The following is a 20,066-nucleotide window of genomic DNA, read 5'->3' as shown; positions in this document are numbered from 1 at the left end:
CGAGTCCTTAATGAGACTCGGCAAATATAGACAACGCAGAACAAAAACGGCAAAGTTAAGAAAAATGTTTATATTTTTTTGAAAATAAATACTTTCAAAAAATGAAAACCATTAGATGATAAAATTTTTAAATCAGTTTTTGTCCTTTCACACCTCCTTAAAGTGTTTTTATTCAGCACATTCAGCGCCTAAATTTTCAACACCTTCAACATTATTAAGGTTTACATAATTTCAGCACTTTCAGCGCATTTCTTACAAAATTTTTCGCTTACACCCGCTCACATCTCCTCCCCCTGCAATGAGGTTCAATATTTGTATCTACTATGGTTTCCACTCAGCAAGCATGTATTTTCCTACCTCTACAAACGTGCAAATTGTTTTCTTTTAAATTTTACACTCATGACCACTTTTTTATTAAAATCGCAATGGTAATCATATACCACATTGAAACCAGTTTATTTAATAATCAGACAAATGATCATTTCAAAAAGCGGCCCATTTTTTGAATATCGGGAACTTTCATTAAAAATCTGCAGACAGACCCACTCAATAGGACCTTAAAGGTATTGCTTTTTGCCGATAGACCCAAACAATCGGCTCGAGCAATTCAATTGGGCGAGTAGAATTGCTCAGGATATAGAAACATAATAAAGCTGTTCTTGTTTTTATTTGTCAAGCAAATTTAACAGTCGCAAAAAGTGAGATTGAGTTTTTTATTCGAAAAAATATATCTGTTAAATATATTCTGTCATAGCAATTTTATAAACTTTTCAAAATATAAATATAGTTTCCACGGCAACAATTTTTAAAAGCATTTCAAGCAGTTGAAGCTAAAAGATGGTCCAAATAAGAAATATAAGCAATGGCCAGTCTCAAGATCTCAATTTTAGACAACTTTTTGTCATGCGGCAAAGTCGGCAAAAGTTTCCTCAATTCAGTAAATGCAATGCTGAAAGCTTCAACACGAAGCCGTTCGCGCGACGCGTGAGCTGTTCGGTATTTAACAGTCGCCCGGCGAATTCTGCGACGTTCCTCTCGGGTTAAATTTGCCAAATATCGCTTATCTATTTCGTCAATACTTGTTAATGGGTTGGTGCTACCCGTTAGTTGCTTAATAAGCGCTGTAGGGCTGCTTGATCTTCTGGATTTTTTGGACACTTTTCCAGAAGAGTTCAAACCGTTGCTGTTTTTGCTGCTTTGAACTGGTTTTAACTGCGAACTCCTCAATTCTGATTGGCTGAAGTTTGTAGGTTCGTCTGGCGTGAAAAACCCTGTTACGTCATTCTCACCGTTGTTATGTAAATAAGTGTCACCATATTTGGAGACTTCTGATTGGAAGTAATTTTGGGACTGAGCTGTATGGTGACGCAATTCGGGAATTTCCATGAGGAGATCTGGGTGGTTCTGATGTAAGAAATGAGGTTGTTGCTGATGATGTAATAGGTGTGAGTTGGAGTTATGATGATGGAGGTAGGAATTTTCCATTTCTGGCAGTGTAATTGGCATTACGTAATCGTTCGCTAAAACATGAACATTTTCTTAGAATTTACTCTTTCAATTTAGATCTTACAATTTAGATCTTACATTTTACTATTAGTCGAGGCCTCGACTTTATGAAATTAAGTGTAAAATCTGGGGGGGGGGGCTGGTGTAGAGGGTAACGGGTGGTAAATATCGTATTTAGTTCAACGGTCGAGGACTCTCAGTCCCTATAAGAAGTCTAGACAAATTCTTCTCGTGCATCGAGCTTACTTCTTTTCGTGTGTCGAGCCAGACTTTTCATTGGCCAAAACAAATTATTTTCAAGACAGCGCTTCATGAAGGGCTCTGAGACGACTTTCAATTGGTCGGTTAACTCTAACAGAAGTAAGAACTCATATTTTGAATTTATATATATATATATATATATATATATATATATATATATATATATATATACATATATATATATATATATATATATATATATATATATATCAACTTTTAAGTATTCAACTTTCTATACATGTCAAAAACTATGCATGTCAAAATCTATTGGTTTCAAAATAATGTATTCTAGTCAGAATTTTGCATTTTTTGCAGCATTGCATTCTCTTTCCATTTGAATATTTCGGCTTCCAAAGAGTTCATAGCTCAAGTAAAGTTTAGAAATGTTTTGCCCTAACGGTTATCTTAATTCTTACAGAATGCAAACGCTGCAAAAAATTCAAATTTCTGACTAGACTACATTATTTTCAAAACCAATAGATTTTGACCTGTGATTGCTTGTTGTCCATGATGATTGAAAAGATATTAATGTCACTTTCGGATCAGTACCTCAAAGTGTGATAGGAAAGCCACAAGCAAGTACTCCACTTTGTGCAGGAAAGTCCTTTGGGAGTGAGTCTTTTATAAAAAGAGATTTTTCACTAAAAGTTGCTTTTCCACTAAAAGAGATTTTTAACTTGCTTAAGATTTAAAATCCTGACTTTTCCTCTTAATCCCGACTTTTATTTTGCTTTATCTTCCAGTTTCATTCTCACCTTCAAAAGTCTTAAGCTCAAAAGTCTTTACTTTTTGCTAAGTTTTATCCCTCATCTTCAAAATCTTACTAGAGAACTTTTCGAGAAGTCAGAGCCTCTTTGAGGCTGAGTTTTAAAATGAGCCAAATTGAAAGGCTTCTATCTGAAGCCAGAATGACAGCCGACGAAACAACACAAGATGAAAGCGATTTTAATGAAGTGCGAAGTAAAAGAAAAAGGTTCAGAAAACAAGCACAAATTCCAATCACCAACGTTAGACCAATTGTTGTTTCTATTGATCCAAGGCCATCACAAATACAGTTTGCGAGAGCAATCAGATCAAACTTTCCAGTGGTCAAAATAAAGCACATAAGAGAGCTGAAGAACAATACCGATTTTTTTATTCAACCTGAGGACCTCGCTTCTAGAGAATGTCTAATGCTGACCGTAAACCTAACTCAAGCCTTTCCTAATGCTGCTGTGAATGCCAGAAACACACTTCCCAAGCCAAAAACCAAACCAAGCTTCGTGATTGTAAATGTGCATCACAGCATTAGTGAAGATGAGATAAAAGCTGAGCTCCTAAACAACAACGCAATGAATGTCAGCAAAGTTACACGAATAACAAGCCGAGCAACTGGCCAACCAACAAAATTAATTCGAGTCATAACTGATTCCAATAACCATGTTAGTGCAGCTCAGAAACATGGTGTCAAAATAGGTTGGCAGCTATACCGATGTGAAGCAAGCCGTGAACCACCCCATGTAATGCAATGTTTCAAATGCCAACAATTTGGTCACTCAGCAAAAGAATGCAGTAATGCTACTCGATGTCTTCGCTGCTCGCAGGAGCACAGTGTTAAAGAATGTACTGTCCAAAAAGAAAACGCGAAGTGTTCTAACTGTGGCGGTGCTCATGCAACAGTTTATCGCGGTTGTCCGGCCTATCAGCAGAAGCTAGCTGAGGCTTCAAGAAAGATAAATGAGAATAAATACTCTACTGCAGCGAAAAACTTGAAAACGCAAACCAACGTTGAAATGCCGCCACAAACTGAAAAAATAGCTGTTCTTGTAGCCGAAGTCTTGAGCAAAATACGAACAGTTCTTAATACCATGTCCTATAGTGATATAATAAACATTGTCTCTAACAGCGCCTCACGCATCTTCAATGAAAAAATTGATGGTCAAAAAATACATGAGAGCATTAAGAGTGCAAATGCAATCCCTGTTAATTCAATGCCGCCTAACAACATATCAAACAGCCAAAACTTTAACCAAAATGGATAAGCTCAAAATTTTGCAATGGAACTGTCGAGGTCTAAACAACAAAATAAACGATCTCATTTTATTCTTAGCCGAAAACGACATAGACATAATTTGCGTGAATGAAGTGAAAAAATGGCAGAAAACAAACCCTCTTCGTAATTATGTTGCAACAGAAACTTATACCAACAGTCATCATGGCTCTCTTATTTTAGTAAAGAACAACATCGTCATAAAACAAACAGAACCAGCTGAAAAAGAGAACGATTGCAGCGGAAAAACACTGGAAATACTAAAATTATGCATCACGCTACCGTATTTTGGAGACTTTTGGATAATATCTGTTTACAATTCACCTGGAAAACCACTCTCACTAGAAAAAGTATTCTCAGAAAGTATGACAAATGTTTTTGTTTGTGGTGACTTCAACTCTCCCCACCAAGAATTAAACTGCTCTTATGATTCTGAAAACGGTGAGAAACTCCTGAATCTAATAGACAACGGTCATTTTAAACTGCTAAACAACGGTCACCACACATATCAGTCGTTCGACGGAAAAAGTAAAAACATGCTTGATTTACACTTTTGGGATAGTACAGTTTTTAGGAATTTTAGTAATTTCGAAGTCTCAGAGGATCTGGGAAGTGACCATAGAACCACAATCACAACGTTTAACCTCAATATAAGCAAAAAATTTGAATTGAAATCGGAAATTGACTTCAGACAATTCAGAGAAAACGCTAGAAAATCGTATAGATCATCGGACCTTTGGCCTGCGCAGTATCCGGGAAAGGATGAACTAAATAAGTTTAGCAGCAATCTGGTAGAAATAATACACAAATCGTTGGAAGACTCCTATGTAAACAAAAACAAGCTTCCTTACAGTATTGAGACACAAACATTGATAAAATTGAAAAGGAAAAAGCGAAGAGAACTCAAAGGTGCAGTTAACGATGAATTTAGGTCTCTAAAAACCGAGATAAATTATCTGCAGAAAGAAATCAAACGATCAATCAGGCAATCAGAAGAACAAAAAAAAAGAGCTAAAATTTTGGCACGTGCAAGAGACAAGGGCAGCAAAGGTTTTTGGAGAGCAATAAAAGAACTTACAAATGACCACGAGTCAAAACAAAAAACTTGGGACTATCCCGATTTAACATATAAAGAGTCGAAGGCAGTCACAGATCATGAGAAAAGCGAGCTTTTCAAACAACTCCTAAAAGACACAATGAAAGACCACACAACAGTACCAACAGAAATTGCCGAACACCACGAGAAAATCGAAAAAGAAACCAAAGCATTTCTAAGTACAAACGTCGACACCGGGCAACTTTGTATTGTGATTAAAACAAAAGAATTCGATGAAATATTGAGAGTATCGAGAAAGTCATGCCCAGGACCAGATAAAATCAGCTACAAAGTGCTCAGTGAGTTACCACGGAGTATAAAAGCCCTAGCCTGCCTCCTCATTTCTAGTTCAATTAACAACTCGTATGTTCCAGTAAATTGGAAAGAATCACAGATAACAATGATACCAAAGCAAGATAAAGACAGATCGAAGGCTGAAAACTATCGACCTATTAGTCTTACAAATTGCCTGGCCAAAGTTTGCGAAACTATTGTGAAAAACATTGTCTTAGAACATTGCGAAAGTCTAAATATATTTGGCGAAACTCAGAGCGCTTACAGGAAACATCGCTGTACCACAGACAATCTTATCAAACTCACTCAGCACGTTAGTGAAGCTTTCCAATGGTCTGAAATGGTTGATTTAGTTTGCTTGGATGTTGAAAAAGCATTTGATGCCGTATGGCGTCTAGGGTTGATCCACAAATTGAATTCAATTGAGCTGAAGATCCCAATCATTAAGTGGATAAACTCATTCTTGTCACAAAGGAACGTTTACATAAAGATAAATACTAGTGTTAGCGCCAGTTTCTGCCCGACAGCCGGTGTGCCCCAAGGCAGCGTAATTGCTCCTATTCTCTTCCTTATATACGTTAGCCGATTGCCAAAAATGAAAGCACAGATTTCACAATTCGCTGACGATTTTGCCCTGTACTACAGATCTCGCTCAACACAACTAATTCAAAACAATCTGCAATCATCACTAAATAGCCTTATAGACTGGTGTGACCACTTGAAAATTAAAATAAATCCTAACAAAACTCAGTACATGATTTTTAAAAACCCATCTAAGAAAAAGTCTGAGCTCAATTTAAAAATAAAAGGCGTACCCGTCGGAAAAACACAAACGCTAAAATTTCTGGGTATTACTCTCACTCCTCATCTCAGATGGAACGATCACTGTCAAAGCCTAATAAAGAGAGCAAACAGCAGGTTATTTCAACTGTGGAGACTTAGCAATCTAAACATCAACGAAGAGAGTCTTTTATTGGTATACAAATCTGGGATCCGGCCTCTTTTTTTGTACTCAAATGCCTGTTGGATTGACCAATCCCAAGCACTCATTAATAAAATACAATGTGTCCAGAATAGAGCCTTGAGGATCTGCCTACGAAAACCTAGATTTTACAAGGTCCAAAAACTTCATGAAGACGCAAACATGCAAACAATTAGAGAAGTTCAGATTAAACTAGCAAACGGGTATATTAGTAGGGCAATTAAACACAACACACAGTCTGTAGTGGAACTAATTCACAAAAAAAGGCAGTGCCCGCTTAATAATTGCAAAAGCACTCTCGATCACCTTCAATACTAAACAAATAGGAAAAAAAGAAATGACCTACTGGTGCACACTAGCCATTCGGCGTAGGTAGCAGCTCAAAACACTGATGAATGACAGAATGAGGATCGAGCCCCAGTGCATCCCCAACTTCAAGGCCTTAAATTGTTTTCCAAGAAAAATTGGCAGCCGGACTGACATCAGTGGAAAACTTAGGAATTGAATAAATAGGAAGACGAAGACAAAAACGGGAAAACAAGGAAGTGCAACTTTATATTGAAATCTCAGCGAAAAACATCACACGATTTTAATTACTAGCAAACGAAATAAGACAAATTATTAGCCAGCAGCGCAGTTGTGAGGAGCAACGAACACGAAGATCTCTATACCTACAGCTACGGTTCGACTCCAACGGTGTTTATTTATCACTATGCGATTTTGTTTTTCTTTTTTTTTCATATATCAGTCAAAGCGTTTACTACCTACAGCCAACTCAAAATGATTTAGTATAATTGTTGAAAGAAGCCAAGCCGATTGGCGCAGTGGAGAATTACGTATACACGTAACTAACAAATCGAACCGATTAGAGTTCGAAGCCGAGAAGTGTCACCTTCCTTTTATTTCCTTCTCTTACTTTTTATTTTGCACATAGGCGTCCTTTTATCCTATCAGAAATATTATGAGTGTATGGCCAGCCGCTCGCTTAGTCAGTTCGGGGCCAGACACAACTTAATCGTAATCCACTTCATTCTTTACATTCTATTCAGCCAGCCGCTCGCTCAGTAAATTCGGGGCTGAACAGATCACCAAAAACACCAAAACGAAAGCTAATTACGGCAATTATCAATTTAAACAAGCTTCGTTTCCTTTTGAAATCTTTATTTCAGTCTTTTTACCATCTATTTCATACTCCACTGAATTTAATTAAACAAGAGAAACACTTCATCATCTAGCTTTGTGCTGCGCGCGGTTTGGTTTCAGTGGTTTTATGGTTAGGTCAGCGTAGCACTTTTAATCAAGCACTTCTTATTTTTCGTCAGTTTTGAATTTTTATTCACTTTCCTTTATGAAATTAAAACAAAATTCATTTTAACTTTTTCAGTCCTTTCTTTTTGAACAGAAAATTTTTGCATTTGTTTTCTCAGACTGACGACTATTATATTATACGAATTAAGATCATTTGTTTTATACTACCTATCTGCTTTAATTGGTTGGAAGTTAATTCGTATTGCGATCGAAAAAGTATTGAAAATATGGGCCATCAAACATGGAACTTAGCGCGGACAGCTAACTCAATATTAACAATGCGAGCGTGGGTTCGAGACTCAGGATGAGCCAATTTCATCCGTCTCAACTTTTCAGACAATTCCAAACTGAGAACAATGAAACTATGATGCCAAACACCTCCAAAAGCAGAACAAAACTTAGTGCAATGCACTAATAACGGTTAAAATTCTGACATCCACACAATGAGGTTCGAGTCCCACCAACGTCATCAAACATTTAATATCCTGAAAATTTATTTTTTTTTAATTAATTAACAGTACTTGTTACTTACCTTGTGATAATGAACGTTGCCGATCACACCATCCCTACGAGGCTAGCCATGAATCCGATCCATTATCTTTTTGAAATGCCAAGTTCAGCCAGTAGAAGCCCTCCATGGTGCTTGAAATGGCTGAGTGCGCCGGATTCAAAAGAAGTCTTTAATACAACAGGAACAGAAACTCAGTTTTAACGAGAACTTTCTGCTTCAATACTTCTTTTTAAACTGAAACTCTTTGTTAATATGTATTAAACTTCTTTTAATGAATGGTTGTACATAAATTGTGTAATTGAGGGGCAATAGATTTTGACCTGTGATCATCATAATATCAAGAACATTGTCTTTTGTCGAGTTAAACTCGAGGACAGTGCTTTAAATTCCAGCCGAAGAAGAGATGTAAAAAAGTCGAGTCAAATTGTCTCCATAGCAAACATCGGTCGAGGAAGCTCTTATCAAACCGAATATCGGTCGAGAACGGAGGCTCCATAAGTCGAGGCCTCATATAATTTATGGTCAGGAAAAGAGTTTAAGTTGCTTCAATTGCGTTTGATATCGGTCGTGTAAAATAGGGCACATTCGTTTTGCAAAATTAGCCATCCATTTTTTAATTCGAGGAAAAGGAAATTTGATGCCCATTTTGTTTGCACTATTGAAGCAACTTAAATTATTGAAATTCTAAGCATTCTTTATTATGGTCTCTATAATTCAAAGCCTTGCGTATTTTGAAAAAGTTCGTTAGGTACATCTTTTTATTTATTTTTCAAATGTAGATGCCAATATTTTGGAACAAAAAATTTGACAATGCTTTAATGGAAGTCGTCAACGTTGCGGTGAGCTTTTGATTAAAACGATACAAAGATCATTGTGCCGCTTGAGAAAGTCATAAAAACATAATTTACTGTGCCCTAACCATAATTTACTTTTCATATGCAGCGTGGTGGCTTTAAGATTTTTTCGGCATATGTAAAACAACTATGGTCTTTTGCCTAAATTATGACTCTCAGGACAATTTAGGAAAAGCTTTGTAAAAACTATAGCTTAAAACAGCTCAATATGCACTATATATCTAACAGGTCATATAACTGGTTCCTTTTTAAACTGAACAACTATACGGATGGGAAAATATTTTTTCTCCTGAATAATTTCTATTTTTGTAAACGAAACTTTGCCAAATTTACAGCTGCATAATAGTATTGTGAATTGCTGAAAGAAATTCAAAAAATTGTTTTCGCTGAGTCTCGATCTTTCAGTGACGTTTTTTTTTCAAATGAAAGCAACTGATATATAATGCATCAGCCGAAAATATTTATGTCTACTGCTTGTCGCTAATTATTGTCAACAACAACCAAAAATTATTCAAATCTCATGAAATTTCATCTTGAAATGATGAAATTGTTTGGTGGTTGTCTCACTGACCTTTGAAATACAAAAACGTCATATTGATGCGGATAAATAGGTTCATTTTGGAAATGGTTATGAGCCTGTACCAAAATTTGTTTGGTAAGTTTTCTCTTTCAATTGAGTTTATCAAAATTAACACCACATGAAACAATTTTTAGTGTCACATGATTTGCGCGACAAGATGATTACTTATCGATTGTTTACTTGAAGCTACAAAAAAAAACAATGGTTCCTCCACGAATTTGGTTTTTATCTACTTTTCTTTTTATTAGCACTGAAATTGCTCTACATGTAAAATTTTGACCGGTGTTGCAATTTAGAAAAAATTTATTCTGCTCTTTAAAAGCAAACAATGGATTGTTAATCACCAAAAATTTTACATTCTACAGAACAACTTTAAAAAAACTAAAAAAAAAAATTAAAAAGAAAATTGCTTCGCTTCAAATTACTTTAGTTGTCGTATCATATTTGTTGTTATCTATAACGTTTTTTAATAGCAGTGATTTTGCTCCATCTCTAAATTGCTCATCATTGTGATTCGGTTTTCAAAAATTGAAACAGATTTTTTGGGTCTTTCAAGTAAAGAATGAATAGTTAATCGGCAAAAACTTTGTGTTCAACTGATTATTTTAAAAACGAAAAGGGAACAACTTAGACAGAAAACTTATTACGCTGGAAATAAAGATATTCACGCAATTTTTTTATTGTGTCTGGAGAAATCAGACATGTGTATTGATTTCAATGGGTTAAATTTGTTAGTTTATGAAAGTCATGGACTGATCTGATCTGAAAAGTCTTTAAAAATTAGATTATTCCACTTAAAACAATGCCAAAAAAATTGCTTAGGAAAATTGTTTAATCAGTGGAAGTTTTTTCAAGAAATGTTAAGTTTACGCATTAATCTCTGTTTGTAAGCTTACGCAATAAGTTTAAGCAATAATCTCTGTTTATAGCGTATTTTCAGGCGCATTGTTTTGTGGCAAAACTTAGCTGGATAAAAAAGACATTAAAATCCACGGAGTGTACTGATGCCTTATTGGTATCTATTAAATTTTCTTTACTTTCTGTCTACTTTTCGAATTTTCGAACCATTCTTTTAGATTAGATATCAAGTATGAGATTTATCATTTTTTTGCCAATGTACATGGTATATTACGCAATTTTTTTAGTATAGATTTCGCTAATTTTCCGTTTAGTACTATAATAAAGCCGTAACAAGCCAAACTTTTGTGTTCCAGTCTCCATAATACCAACACCTTTCGTTTTTCTTAATATTTTGAGACCCGCTCCAATTCTTCTCCAACTAATTTTATTAAATTCAGGATAAGCTTAAATAGTAAGATACTTGAAGACTTAATCTGATGAAAAGAGGTAAAACTAAAGATTCGAACTTATATACGACATGCAAAGACTCAAAAGAATGAGTGAAGGGCATCACTTGAAATCATATTGTGACTGGGTGTTTGAAAAGATTTGTTGTGCCTTCTTATTATTGGTAATGAGAAATTATACAAAATTGATATATTATAGGACTGTGAAAGATATTTAATAGAAATTAATAAAGAGCCAATCAATAAATTAAGAATTGAGCTAAAAATGAAAAATTTTGTTTGAAAAGTAAAACATTTTTTTGAAAGATTTTTGAGGTGAACACCCTTCATGTGAATGGAAAAGCACGCGCCAAAATATTAGAATGCCAGATCATAACAGCGCCAGATTATAGAATGCCAGATCTTCCTTTATAAAGTGCCAGATCCTAAAGTACTCAAGCATGTAAAAACGTGTTTTTTATTTGAAATTGAATGTACAGTTGTTACATACTACCTCACTAAATGAGCACATATCGATCACGAACGCGCAAAAATTTTAGAATGCCAGATCTTAACAGTGCCAGATTATAGAATGCCAGATCTTCCTTTATAAAGTGCCAGATCCTAAAGTACTCAAGCATGTAAAAACGTGTTTTTTAATTGAAATTGAATGTACAGTTGTTACATACAACCTCACTAAATGAGCACATATCGATAAATGTTTCATAGAATTCAGGATCGGATTCTTTTTTCACTTTGACCAATCTTCCAGAGGTTGCCAGTTTCTAATCTTGTTTGCCATCTTTTATTGAAGAAAATTAAACGTTTTCTTTAATTTGAAATACAGTTACAAAGACAATTGGATAATATGCATTATATACATATAGCAGAAATTGGATCTTTCCCGAATGTGCCCCCCCCCCCCCCCAACTTAGTGGGTAACCAAACTATATCGGCTGATTTTCGATCGTCCGAATGGGAACTAGAATTATTCGAGAGTTTGATGTTTTTATTTTCGAGACAGCTGAAAAGAATTTGATGAAGAGATGCAAGTGTCCAACTGGCGTCATCAAAAGAACAATTGGATGGTTTGATTTAAAGTATAGAATTGAGTGGTATAGATACCATTGTCATTATTTATTCCCATTTGTCATTCTATCAGAAATAATGCTGTCCAATAATTCAACTCTGCAATGATTTCATTCAATATTGAATGAGAAATAAATTCAGAAACCAAAAACACGCATTATTGTAATTCAATGTCTATTGGAGTGTTGCTTTTCAATATTGGTAACCCAGGTTTAGGTCCAGACCCAAATTGAGCTATGATCAGAATCTCCAGACCAAAATGACCTCTGATCAGACTTTTCAGACCGAAATAACCTCTGATCAGACCTTTCAGACCAAAATGTCCTCTGATCAGACCGAACCCAGACCTTGGTCTAGACTATAGTGCGCTTGTGATCAGACTCAAACTTTTAATTGTTAACAATAAATAGGTTGTTTTTCTTACCACTGGTTTCCAGTTTCATAATTCTGTTCACTCACTCACTGAAGCGGTTCCTTCCTTCTGTCTGTTCCTTCTCTCCAAAGGTGACTGAGTTAATCAATCTCCAATGCTTGTTTCCAATGTTTGTTGACTGTTGTTCTTTTTGAGGAGAATCTGTCAAGGGTTAAAGGTTGTTAACTACAATTGAAGTAAATTTAATTAATTCAAAGTTATCTATATCGCCAAGGAAAAATTTATCCCAAAATAGTGGTTGAAGACGAAGTTTAAATAGCTACAAATTTAATTAAATGCAAGTCAGCTATCGGTGAGGAAAATAGTGTTCTAAACTATTAGTTTTGTCACACTTTTGCTGCGCACTGATGAAATTGAAAGACAATAAGATGATTATGATTATTACAGTGTTGATCTCTGTTTGAAATTGGATTCTAAATGTCTAAATTGCCTCTTTTATTGTTTCGAATTTCTTAAGACGATAATGATAGATGTGAGGAATTTCAAAATGTAGTGAGAGAGTACTTAGTTAGTACTTAGTTATGATTTTATAACTACTCTAATTATAAGGGCGAGACCGTAAAGAGATTATGCGTGTGGGATTATTCAAAGAAAGAATCGCTCCACTTCACACGGACAATCCGGCAGCAAATTTTAGGATAAAAAGACCAAAAGTCAAATTTATATCCAAAACTAAACCCTCCGTAGCCAAAAATAAGGAAAAATTGACGCCTCTATTTGACAACTTGAGCAAAATTGACTAATTTTCATGATGTTTTGAGCTCTTTTTGTTTTCAAGTGAATTTTTTCAGTTGTCCCACTCAACAATGTTCAAAAGAAGATAATTTCAGAAAGTATTAAAAATAATTTGACCCCTTTCGAAAATTAATTGGAAATTTGAAGAAAGCCGATTAAAATCATCAACTTACTGAAAATCTAGGACAAATAAATTTGCTATTTGAGCTTTCCAGTAAGTTTGAAAAGTTTGGAAGCTAATTTCAGAACTGATAAAATCAACAGCTTGTGAATTAAAGTCTACTTTGACTTTAACTTCGTCAATTTAATTTTGATACTAGAACAAATGTAAATTCAATTGTTTGAAATATGAAATTTTGAATTGACAAAATGAGTTCTCATAAATTTTTGCTAACTGAACTGTTTTCAGTCAAAAAGTACAGATTTAATTTGGACAAACAATAAGAAAGTGAAAAGTAAAAATGAAAGCAGAGATTCAATTTAGAATGGAAAATGATCAAAATAAGAGGTATAAAAGTAGGAAAACGCTCCATATAATAGTGAGGCATGTCATAAATTTTGGTACCTTATAGGGCTCACATTCCCACAGGAACGGTCAATTTTCATTAGCAATTACGTGGAACACAAGGAATACTCGGGTTGTTTACTGCTTGTTTGTTTGTGACTTTGTGGCCCAAAGTTAATTAAAGGGTCCGGGGGTTGTTTAAACCCAGGTGGGTGATTGCCAATCAGCTCCTCGTTCTCTCTGGGTGCATCAGGTGTGTTATAAGGCAGAACTAATCGGGGATTAATCAATTTACCCACGGAAGACACAGGAACAGAATAGGAAAGATGGAAAAAGAAGAGAGGGACAAAAGGGGAAAATTTCTAGCATGCACCCCCTCCCCGTGCCACACCCCAATCACCACAACCTATCTGACCTTGTACAAAAACTAGAGAAGTACAAACTCCGTTTACAATTGCTTGTTATTGTGATCTAAAAACTTAATTATTAATATTTTTGTTTTTGTTCATTTTATAAAAGACAGTTTGCATTACACATCAAATTTCGCGCTGTAAAAACGCAAAGTTTTTAGAACACTTTTCTAAACCTACAATTACAACGTTTCTCAGAAAACGATTGATTAGCAGGCAATATATAGTTCTTTTTCTCAGTAAGGACTCCAATGATGTTTGGTTAGTGGATAATTTCTGGACCTATCCCAAAGTCATCCCATAAATTGTTCTGATCACTACGATGCAAATTGCAATTACATCTGCGGATTGCATTGTTCTAGTCATAAAAAAGTAACACAAAGTTCAAATAGCCAAAATTTTATTTCATAAACAAGGAGTTAAGGATTTCAAGTTTTACAGTTACAAGCTAAACTTTTACTCTCGACTTCTTAGATACCTAATTTTTTTGCATAAGATGCTGCAGGGAAGACAGAAAAGCACCTATTGAAGGTAATATGAAACAGATTTTTTGGAACAGGGGGTGAACGTAACCGAAATTTTTCAAAAAAGTGTTCAGAAGAAAAATTAAATAAAAAAATGCACAAACGAGCCAAAAGGGGTAAGAGTGCGCTGACGGGTTGAACAACCAAACTATATACTGTTTCTGAATTGACTACTGGTTGTTGTCCGTCGCATGCAGATTACACCTCAACAATTTGTCCAAGAGTCCACAATACACGTAGAGTTATATCCTTTGAAATGCAGACAAAGTTATGGACTTTCAGCCGTGGTTGGTTCATGCCGCTTTAGTTTAGTTTTGTTAGCAAACTGGAGAGATACTTTTTCACAATTAGGTTCCGCAAATGATTCAACATTCTCGCCACATGTTTCATAAGTCAGAAGCGTGCTGCATTTTGATTCTCAAGTTTCCTTTAGGAAGGAAGACGAAGGGAGTGCTGATCAGGAACTGGCTCAGAGTAAGAGGCATCTGACTGTCTGGAAGGTCTCCGACAGCCGTGATTGGTCTGAGTTTTTATATGGCTTCAGTTTTAATATTGATTGCCTGGAAGATATCGAATATCATTAGTCATGGCCAAGAATGGTTGGTAAAGTGAATTTTGCCGTCCTTAACAAGTGCACGTAAATACTGCCAATATACGTTCTTTTACATATTCATTCAGCAACTGCGACAGACCGATGAATGTCATGAACCAAACATTCACTTGAGGAGGAAAAGAATTGGTTAAACTGACAGTTTTTCAGCACTTGAAACGATATTCAATACATATACTTGAAAAGTCAGGGAAAGGTCGTATTCGTAATTATATAACTTAGGTAGAAACTCTAATTTTTGTCACACTTGCTCACCCTATAATATTGTCATTACGTTTAAATCTTAAAGTAGAAAATTTGCGCTTACTTAGGGGTATGCAAACAGAGAAGATATACATCATTTCTGTATAAGCTTGTGATTTTCATCCTATTAGCGTAGCCCAAACTCAACCTGGATTTGCAGGATTTTTTTCGGAGCCCCAGTGCTTTATGGACCCCCCAAGTTACAGAGGTTAAAGAGCACCTGTAATTACAAAGTAAATCATTCTGTAAAAATCAGGCACTTGTGGCTGGGGGTAAAATAGTTCGCGCAACAATTAGTCTTGGGGGGGGGGGGGGAGGGAGGAGGGTGCACAACCAGAAAAGACCCAATATGCAAATATATTTTAGGCCTTTTGCATAATATCCTACGGGAAACTTTACCCCGGATAATCAATTTTAATTTTGTTCTGCATAGTGTGATAACTCGTAGCAAATCTTATTGTCAAATAGCGCGAATCTTGTTGCTAAATCTTTTAAATTTCAGTTATAAGCACAAAACTTCTGAAATTTTGAATGTAAATCTGATTTGAAATTTTGGTTGTTCGAAATCCTCTTTCAAAAACGTCAAATTACATTATTTTTGCCCGCATTGATATACGTTTTGTCAGTTTATTTATTGGTCTGCTTGTATGTTGTGACAATGGTTTAGACTTGACGGACGTATCTGCTGGTTTTTCGCTTGCTTCATTGAAATCAATGAAATCTTTGTATTCTTAGTCTCAATACCTATATGTTAAAACGTAGGTTCTTGCTGACTTCAATTTGGCATTTCAACAACTGTTGACCTCTTCCTTTTTTATCGGGTTCATCGAACTAGCACTCAAGTTTCCCTTTTAAAATTCAAAAGTTGACTGCATTGTAAACTCTCAGAATACTAAGATCAAAATTTACAATTAGAAAATCTTGGTTCATAAACGATCATTGTTATTATCAGTTCCAAACAAAGCACCAATGCAATCACACTCGTTTCCTTCTTGGAAAAATTGTTTGAGGTAAAATACTAAGTGAATACTAAGTGTTTTCCCTTCTTCTATGGCAGCAAAAACATTCTAAGTTGTTGACCTATGTACTCACTAATTAAATTTTTGTTCGTTTAGGAGTTTTTGTCATTTTGTCAGAAATAAACAAAACAAAATTCAAATAATTCTCCTCCTAATAGAAGCTAGGGATGTTCTTAGATTGGTCATTAGCACAAATAAATTTTAAAAAAGAGGCATGGACAGATATTTTTAGTATCAAGTAGTCTAAATTGTAAGGTTGTAGTTTTTCTTTATTGTAAATGCCAACAAGTGTCTCTTTGCAGGGTACTGAGACATCTGGCGTGTTCCGGATAGCCACAATTAATATAGTAGACTACCTAGTAATTGCGAGCGGTGCGACAGACAGCCAACCCACATGTTTTTCTCCAATTATAATTTCTACGTCATCATTAAATGTGAGGACGAAAAGTTGGGCCTCAGCTTTCTCGTTCAGATTTACAGATTTGACATTCATTATACAAAAAAATTTTCTGTTATTAAAGAAAACCTAAAAAGACAACTCACCTAGTTAGCACTGCCTGATTTTGTTTCGACCCCACTTGTGGGGGGAGGAACTATAAACTCAAATGGGCTTTTTTTGTTCAGAAAATTGTGGTCGATCGATATATGTTTACTACTTATTCACAAGAGATTTCCAGATTACAATTAATTGCTAGGTTGCAAAACAATATATCCATTGAAGGAAAATGTGAGTGGTATCATTAAAAAACTCGTCCAGCGTAGAATTCGAAATTAAAAGATTTCATTTTGTTCGAGGAGTTATCGAGTTTTAAAGTTTTGTGTGAACACAGGGCATTTGGCATGATTTTGTTCACTTTTAGCTTCATTTTCGTTCAAATTATAAATTTTTTGTAAAAATAAATTTTCATCAAAATTACATTTCACGCTACTAAATAAAATATCCATGCATTCCTAATAGAAGAAATTCAACTTTGGCTTCATGTGAAATCAATACTTATTTAAAATATGTAAGATCAAAGGGATCTTTTCCGTTTGTGCCCCCCCCCCCCCAGCTTAGTGGGCGCATATTAATTGCAACCCACAGATGCACGTGCCATATTTTTACATAATGAAATACTATGTAATGCCACGTGCTCTGTAACTGGGGGGTGCATAACGTACTGGGCGGGGGATTGCACAAACGGAAAAGATCCGATAAAAGCTTAGACTTAAACCTTGAAATTATGTAAGATCTATGCTTACAAAAGCAAAAATATGAAAGATCAACGCTAAATTAAACGCAAACTCATGAAAGATCTACCCTTAGAAAGGCAAAGTAAAGTGAGATCAACGCCAAAAAACGCAAAATAATGTAAAATCTATGCTCAGAAAAGCAAAATTTTGTAAGATTAACGCCAAATTAAACGCAAAACGGATCTTTTCCGTTTGTGCCCCCCAGTACGTTCTGCGCCGCCCCCCAGTACGTTATGCGCCCCCCCCGTACGTTATGCGCCCCCCCCCCCGTTACAGAGTACGTGCCATTACATAGTAAATCATTATGTAAAAATATGGTACGTGCATCTGGGGCTTGCAAATAATATGCGCCCACTAAGCTGGGGGGGGGGGCACAAACGGAAAAGATCCCGCAAAACGATGTAAGACCTACGCTTAGAAATGCAACATTATGTAAGATGACCGCTTGGAAACGGTAGTACATATTTTACAACGCCTCAATGGTAGATCTTACATAAATTCAAATTATTCACAGCCAATTTTCAGTTCAGAATTATCTACTGGGGTGCTGGTTTGCAGCATGTTATTATACTTAGAAGCTGCTTATGCGAAGTTGCGTAAAGTTAATACGCCAACTAAGGTTGCACTGAGGGGTTTATTTCAGCTTATTTTCTAAATCCTGCGGCTTGTAACATCATAGTCTCTGAACATCTGAAAATCTCAAAAAGTGATTTTACAGAAGTCGCGGTCACATTTCGTGAACAGAAGTCGTAGAAGAGATTCCCGCCGACATTTGAAGGAATTGATTCAACGATTTTGAGTCATTGTAGTGAAAGATTGCCCAAAAGAAGGCTGCAACGTGAAATTGTGAAATTTGACATAAAATAACACTAAATCGCTGCTAAAGAATCAATAAAGAAGTTGATTGCAGAAAAATAAATGTAAGTTATTTCATTCTATATTAAATTCTAAATGTATCTCTAGATCTATACACTTGTGCGATTAATACGAGCCACCCCCCCCCCCCCCCCCCAACTAAATTGGACCTTTTTGTCCATCTTACCTTTTTAGTTCCACAAAACTTATTTCAAAAAATGTAATTGGCTGCAAATGGGGAGTAAAGTAAATTGATGAGGATGAGATTTTTTTTGACAGATTGGCGACTGAGAGGAAAATGACGTCACGAGTAGATGTAGAAGGCGTGAGCAAAGTGGCAGTGTGTCTGTTTGCAATTGGACTCCTCATTGTAAACAGTCCAACATGTGATGCAGTGGAAAAAGGGGGAACGAAAGATGGTGGTGATACTCCAGCAGCAAAAGCACCCAGTCCGAATGAAGACGGAGAGAGTCAGAATAAAACCACCGCCAGTTCAAGTGAAGAGGGTTCTACTAAACCCCCGTCAGGAAGTGAAAGCGGAGGAGGCAGTATCTCTGAACCTGACAAGACAACTAAACCCGGCGGCGAGACTCCACCGACTGAAAGTGGAGGTGCAACCACGGATGACAGTGGGCGTGACAACCTCATTGGCTACTCACCACACATACTCCTCACAGCAGCAATGGCAGCACGACAACTGTTCTAGATTAAGAATATTCTAGAATTAGCAAACACCCTTTCATCCATACTCAAGTACTGTACATGTTAACTGTCATATGTTTAAACTGAGGGGAGTGGACGATAACTTTGTGCATAAAGTGTGCAAAATGTTTCATTTTTTACCTGCATTGTAGCCCCTCAAACAATAAAGAGGGGGGGGGGGGGCAAATATGTGGGCTGTATTGCGACTGACCCAAATCCTTGATCAAATTGTTGAAGAATTAGAGTATCAATTACTTCAGACTTTCAGAAACCTTAACTTAAAAACTTTATACAGGGATGTTCTAGTTCTTTCGTAATTTCAACACTGCTTCATGTCCCGTTTAAAATGAATTCTCACTAATTGCTATTTAATCACACTTAATTCGAAAGAACTGAAACAAAAATTGGTAGAAAGAGCAAATATTTTTGCTTCCTTGCTTATACAATATAATATTTTTAATGTTGTTAAATTGATAATTCTGCTGCAGTATTGTTTTTGAATTGTGAAACCAAGAAACGAAGTGTGTGCGTATTAAAAATAGCATTTGTTAAAAGAAAGTTGTTTCGCTGTATAGAATATTGCACATACAGAAAAAATAAATTTGTGATGTCCTGTTTTTCATCTGTGGGATCAATATCGCCATAAACAGACATCCAACAGATTTCAGGTTCTGGTCCAATTAACAGGTCGACATAACAGGAAATAAAAATGGACAATAAAGAAATAACAGGCAATAAAGAAAAGTTGTACACTGAACAAACCACGACAAGTTTGACTTCCAACAATTTTATTGGTCCAGTTACACGAAACTCGATGTTAATCGAGCACCCGATAAGGAACCGTAACTCCTTTTGACACAACCCCAACCCAGACATATATGCATATAACGTATCCCAGGTTGAGGTGCCAGACCGAGGGTCGATATGTCCAGACAATTCCAGACGAAACATGTCTGTCCGAACCGTCTCAGACGGAAAGGACCCATGACCAGACTTTTGTG

General features: G+C 35.9%; 2 protein-coding genes across 2 annotated transcripts; one reads left to right on the top strand and one right to left on the bottom strand.

The window, feature by feature from the left end:
- Nucleotides 1–745: 745 nt before the first annotated feature.
- Nucleotides 746–13,393, bottom strand: LOC142349211 (uncharacterized). Its single transcript, XM_075400624.1, has 3 exons — nt 13,138–13,393; nt 12,221–12,370; nt 746–1,520 (listed from the first exon to the last, which is right to left on the bottom strand). The coding sequence occupies exons 2-3, from the start codon at nt 12,237–12,239 to the stop codon at nt 817–819; spliced, it is 723 nt and encodes a 240-aa protein (XP_075256739.1). The 5' UTR covers nt 12,240–12,370; nt 13,138–13,393; the 3' UTR covers nt 746–816.
- A 4,875-nt stretch (nt 13,394–18,268) lies between these two features.
- LOC142349223 (uncharacterized) lies at nt 18,269–19,680 on the top strand. Its single transcript, XM_075400645.1, has 2 exons — nt 18,269–18,428; nt 18,643–19,680. The coding sequence occupies exon 2, from the start codon at nt 18,662–18,664 to the stop codon at nt 19,067–19,069; it is 408 nt and encodes a 135-aa protein (XP_075256760.1). The 5' UTR covers nt 18,269–18,428; nt 18,643–18,661; the 3' UTR covers nt 19,070–19,680.
- Nucleotides 19,681–20,066: the final 386 nt, after the last annotated feature.

The sequence above is a fragment of the Convolutriloba macropyga genome, chromosome 11 (genome assembly GCF_964194025.1).
Source record: "Convolutriloba macropyga chromosome 11, txConMacr16.3, whole genome shotgun sequence".
NCBI classification, from domain to species: domain Eukaryota; kingdom Metazoa; phylum Xenacoelomorpha; order Acoela; family Convolutidae; genus Convolutriloba; species Convolutriloba macropyga.
The sequence above is the reverse complement of the archived record's forward strand: the minus strand, read 5'-3'. Positions and strand labels throughout refer to the sequence as shown.